This window comes from Eumetopias jubatus, unplaced genomic scaffold, assembly GCF_037043125.1.
Source record: "Eumetopias jubatus isolate StellerSeaLion01/CBP00866 unplaced genomic scaffold, mEumJub1_p1.0 scaffold_17, whole genome shotgun sequence".
Lineage (NCBI taxonomy): Eukaryota > Metazoa > Chordata > Mammalia > Carnivora > Otariidae > Eumetopias > Eumetopias jubatus.
Genome location: NW_028274823.1, coordinates 17,235,429 through 17,240,947, shown reverse-complemented (window position 1 = coordinate 17,240,947; position 5,519 = coordinate 17,235,429). Strand labels below are relative to the sequence as shown.

General features: G+C 57.8%; 1 protein-coding gene across 1 annotated transcript; it reads left to right on the top strand.

The window, feature by feature from the left end:
• The first annotated feature begins 3,113 nt into the window (after positions 1 to 3,113).
• Positions 3,114 to 4,550, top strand: ADRB1 (adrenoceptor beta 1). Its single transcript, XM_028121817.2, has one exon. The coding sequence runs from the start codon at positions 3,129 to 3,131 to the stop codon at positions 4,548 to 4,550; it is 1,422 nt and encodes a 473-aa protein (XP_027977618.2). The 5' UTR covers positions 3,114 to 3,128.
• The last annotated feature ends 969 nt before the right edge of the window (positions 4,551 to 5,519 follow it).

Genomic DNA, 5,519 nt, shown 5'->3' with positions numbered 1-5,519 from the left:
CGTAAAGTACTGTCACATCCATGGGTTCCGAAGAACTGAATCATTTTGACAGTTTCCAGGACGGAATGGGGAAATGGAGTTATTAATTTTGAACTTGCAACATGTAACACCTGCATAAGTGGATATGGTGAACCTTTTCTTCTTAATCTATATCCTCATTTAAGGACCAAAAAGGGTAGCTCAAAAGTGTCCCCCAAAAAGTATCATGAAATGTAGGATTTAAAGGAGATCCGAGAACATTTTATTTTAAAAGAAAGCTAACTCTAGTTGAACATGAGCTATTCCACACTTTTCCATAAATACAAGTGAAAGGAAGTCCCAAGAATGCCAGGAACCCCTTTATGCCTGCAGCCCTATGTTGGAACTCCTATTAAAATAACCTTCTGGTTTTGAATATTTGTGACTTTCAGGTATTTATTATCCAGAAATTTGGGGGAGTTTGATGTACCTCTGACTGAGCAGGAAAAAAAAAGTTTCAGGAGAGTTTTATGACAATTCTAATCCCATGCTCTGATACGTGGTATGTTTATACACATACATATATATACAAGTGCATATATTTATACATAAGGTACACAAATACATAGATGTGTATACCTGTGGCAATGTTACTGGCATCCAGGCCTCCTCACTGAACCTCTACAACCACATTCTGGCTTTATCGCTCACAGAAATGCAGTCCCTTGGCCCATCATGGGCACTTAAGCTTGGCACACACTATTCCAGTAACACCTCTTGACAGAAAGATGGCACAGGATAGAAAGCCTCCTCCCCACATTCCCTACACCTCACTCCATGGCCCAGCACTCAGAACCCCTTTCTGGGCAGCGTCAAATCCAACTCTTTCCAACCCCTTGGCTATTTTGAGTCTGCCTCCTGCGGGTGGCAACAGAAGGAAGCCTGAAGCGGAGACAGGTTTGCAGTGACAGGTAACTAAGGCTCTTGGGGGCTTACACTAAACTCAGGGTGCAGTCCCTGTTCCTCCCCTCTTTCTAGCCCCCTTCCTCTCCTTGCTCCCCCTTCTCAAACTCCACAGGTTGGCAGAACTCCCTGACGAGTCCTGGCATAGGGGTGAATAAACAAATCACCCACACCCATACCCACCCGCCTTGTAACACTGATTGATTATCCAGTTTGGGCCTGAAGCAAATTTATGTTTGGATTTAAGTAAGGGAAGGTGGTTAAAACTGCTCGACTTTATAAACTGAATACGCCTTGCTTTTAGCTCTTGACTTGGGTAGCTGTGGAAATCAGTCTCTCTCGGCAAGGTGAGAATACGGGTTAGGTCCAGATGCTGATGTTCCTTCCAGATCCTAGTCTTCTCATTCCAACTCGAGAAAGGCGTGTAAGCAGTGCATAACGTTTTCAGGCACCCTTACATGGGTAATTAGAAGCTGTTTACTTTTCGAGGATTCCATTAAAGGCCTTTTATTTTCAAGGCTGCGCTGAGGAAGTCACCATGGCGGGATTAGAGAGGGGGCTTGCAGTCCCGCTGCCGCACTGTGTGTTCAAGGTGGCTCTTCCCCGCACAGAATCCACCCACAGCCGGGCTAACAACTCGCCAATTTCACACGGATTCATTCGCCACCTCAAAAACCACTGATACAACTTTAAATGCTATAGCATATTAATCCTTTTGAGTATTTACATATTTTCTCCTCTCATCCCTCCAAAACTAATCCTGGAGTTTTCAGAATCTGGGAACTTGGGCAAAGGAGAAAGCAACCGAGCAGCCCCAGGAATCTGAAATGTCAGCTCATTACGTCAACCAAAACTAACAGTACCTTTTTGTTTGTATTGACCCAGCTGAAAATATAAAATCATGTGAGTAATAAAACACAGAATACAAGTGTTATTACTGAACGTGAAAAGTCTGGAATGTAATTAAATGTGTTCTTTGTTCTTGGCGGTGTCATTTACTCTATGTTAACATTTGTGTTTCCTTAAGCCTCTATAATATCGACACACGCTGTTGCATCATACTCACATATTCATTAGCTGGGGCTGAGGAGTGTGTGATTTTCCAACTGGTCCTCAGCGTTAGCTGTCAGATGCACAAACCTTCGCTTCCTTTCTGCGTCTACTGCACGAGAACAACAGAAGCTCCTTGCAAGAGCGCCCAGAGAGCGTTCTTGACAGATGCGCCGTTTGCTCCGGCAAGGCGCTCTGCTGGAAAGTTTCCTCTAACCACTAACACCCGCCTCCGGTCCCCCGAGCTGGCAAGGCGCAGGCTGGCTGGGTCCCCTCTTGACGGGGGAAGGGTTTTACACACACTCTGCAAGGCTGCCGGATCCGAGAAACAACCGCGCCGCCAAACTCCTCCAACCCCGGCGGACAGACTGTCCGAGGCGCTCGGGCGCCGGGAGAACGCCGAGGTCCCCTCCCCGCTAAGGGGAGTGCGCGCTCCGCTCCGCAGGGAACCTGGGCACTGGAGGTAGAGAGGATGCCCGAGCAGGGGGGGGGGGGTGCAGGAGGGAGCCCAGCGCGGGAGGGAGCGGACTGCCGGAGAGTGGGGGCTACAGGGGGCGGCGGGGACACGGGTGGGAGCCTGACGCAGTAGTGGGGTAGGGGGTACAGGGCCCTGGAAGCAGCGGGCGCTGGAAGGGGCGCGCCTGCAGGAACGCGCGGGGGCGGCGCTCGTGCGGCGATCTGCCCCGGACTCCCGGGAGCAGCTGCACTGCCGGTGGGGGGGGGGGGGGGAGGGTGGGAGGGTGTGGGGCGTTAGGATGCGGGGTGGGGGGGAACTAGATAGGGGCGTGCCTTTGCCCGGATTGGCTGCAGGAGCCTGACGCCAGGTCCCGGGGGTTGGCTTGGGGGAGTGGGAGCGGGGTGGGGTGGGTGCTGGGTGCCGGGGCTGCGGGCTCATCGCGCTCAGAAACATGCTGAGGTCCCGGCGGCTGTTCCAGCAGCGGCAGCGGCTCCAGCAGCAGCGGCGGCGGCGGCGGCGGCGACAGCGCACGGCTCCGGCGGGGAAGGCGCCCGGAGCCCATGCCTCCGGCCCCGCGCAGCGGCTGCCCTGACCTGGCCGCGACCTCCCTCCGCGCGCCCCGCCGCCCGGGCCCCTGGGGTGTTCCCCAACCACGGCCTAACCCCGCCACACCCCCCGCCCCCGGCCTCCGCAGCTCGGCATGGGCGCGGGGGCGCTCGCCCTGGGCGCCTCCGAGCCCTGCAACCTGTCGTCGGCCGCGCCGCTCCCCGACGGCGCGGCCACGGCGGCGCGGCTGCTGGTGCCCGCGTCGCCGTCCGCCTCGCCGCTGACCCCAACCAGCGAGGGCCCCGCGCCGCTGTCGCAGCAGTGGACGGCGGGCATAGGCCTGCTGATGGCGCTCATCGTGCTGCTCATCGTGGCGGGCAACGTGCTGGTGATCGTAGCCATCGCCAAGACGCCGCGGCTGCAGACGCTCACCAACCTCTTCATCATGTCCCTGGCCAGCGCCGACCTCGTCATGGGGCTGCTGGTGGTGCCGTTCGGGGCCACCATCGTCATGCGGGGCCGCTGGGAGTACGGCTCCTTCTTCTGCGAGCTCTGGACCTCGGTGGACGTGCTGTGCGTGACGGCCAGCATCGAGACCCTGTGTGTCATCGCCCTGGACCGCTACCTCGCCATCACGTCGCCCTTCCGCTACCAGAGCCTGCTGACCCGCGCGCGGGCGCGGGCCCTCGTGTGCACCGTGTGGGCCATCTCGGCCCTGGTGTCCTTCCTGCCCATTCTCATGCACTGGTGGCGGGCCGAGGGCGACGAGGCGCGCCGCTGCTACAACGACCCCAAGTGCTGCGATTTCGTCACCAACCGGGCCTACGCCATCGCCTCGTCCGTCGTCTCCTTCTACGTGCCCCTGTGCATCATGGCCTTCGTGTACCTGCGGGTGTTCCGCGAGGCCCAGAAGCAGGTGAAGAAGATCGACAGCTGCGAGCGCCGCTTCCTCAGCGGCCCGGCGCGGCCCCCGTCGCCAGCGCCCGCGCCCGCGCCCGCGCCCGCGCCCCTCTCCCCGCGCCCCGCCGCCGCCACCCCGCTGGCCAACGGGCGCGTCAGCAAGCGGCGGCCCTCGCGCCTCGTGGCCCTGCGCGAGCAGAAGGCGCTCAAGACGCTGGGCATCATCATGGGCGTGTTCACGCTCTGCTGGCTGCCCTTCTTCCTGGCCAACGTGGTCAAGGCCTTCCACCGCGACCTGGTGCCAGACCGCCTCTTCGTCTTCTTCAACTGGCTGGGCTACGCCAACTCAGCCTTCAACCCCATCATCTACTGCCGCAGCCCCGACTTCCGCAAGGCCTTCCAGCGCCTGCTCTGCTGCGCGCGCAGGGCCGCCGGCGGGAGCCACGAGGCCGCCGGCGACCGGCCGCGCGCCTCGGGCTGCCTGACGCGGGCCCGGCCGCCGCCGTCGCCCGGGGCTGCGTCGGACGACGACGACGAAGACGACGACGTCGGGGCCGCGCCGCCCGCGCGCCTGCTAGAGCCTTGGGCCGGCTGCAACGGCGGGGCGGCGGCGGACAGCGACTCGAGCCTGGACGAGCCGGGCCGCCCGGCGGGCGCCTCGGAATCCAAGGTGTAGGGCCGGGCGCGCACTGCCGGCTCCCCGCGCCCCGGGAGCAAGAACGCCCAGGCGCCCCTGACGGCTTCCCCGGGGCGGGGGCGGGGGCGGGGGCGGGGGCGGGGGCGGGGGGGCGGGGGCGAGAAAGAGATCTGTGTTTACTCAAGACCCAGAGCAGGTGAACTCGAAGTCCGCAAACCGCGTCTGATTCATCCAAGGCAAACACAAAAGCCACGGACCGTTGCACAGAAAGGAAAGTTTGAGGAGGGGTGGGAGAGTGGCTTGCAGATTTGTCTTGGGTTCTTTTTTCTGTGTCTGCTTCGGCCTTCTTTGGTGTGTGCGTGTGATGCATCTTCAGTTTGGGGGGTTGTCTTTTTTTTTTTTTTCCTTTTTCCCTCCAGGTGGTTTTTGACACTTGCTTCGAGGACTGGGTCGTGGAAGGGAGAAGCCTAAAAGTCTATCAACTTGGCTTCCATCCCATTGCAGGGAACAGGAGCAGTCAACTGGAGAGAAAAGGGGGAATGACAGTTGTCAGGACGTGCTCCCTTTGCTTTCCAGAGAAATTTCATTTTACTTCCTGAGTAATGGTTTCTCCTGTTCTTAAAGCAAAGGGAAAGGATGGATGCGAAAAGCACGTTTCAAGAAATTTTAAGCTATTCTTGGAACAAGCCTCACCTTGCTTTCTTTTTGTAGGGCAAACCTGCTGTCCCCGCGCGCCTCGGTGGTCAGGCTGAGGGGTTTCTACCTCACACTGTGCACATTGCACAGCAAGATAGAAAGACTTGTTTATATTAAACAGCTTATTTATGTATCAATATTAGTTGGGAGGACCAGGCGCTGAGCCTCTGTGACATGTGACTCTGTCCATTGAAGACAGGACAGAAAAAAAAAACAAACAAGAGGAAACAGTTCAGATTACTGCACACATGGGTAAAAAACAAAACACAAAACAAGGGGTGGTTCCAAATACCATTTTTGCACAGTGTTATG

Coding starts and splice junctions, on each gene's coding strand:
- ADRB1 (XM_028121817.2), top strand. CDS start 3,129: ATGGGCGCGGGGGCGCTCGCCCTGGGCGCCTCCGAGCCCTGCAACCTG.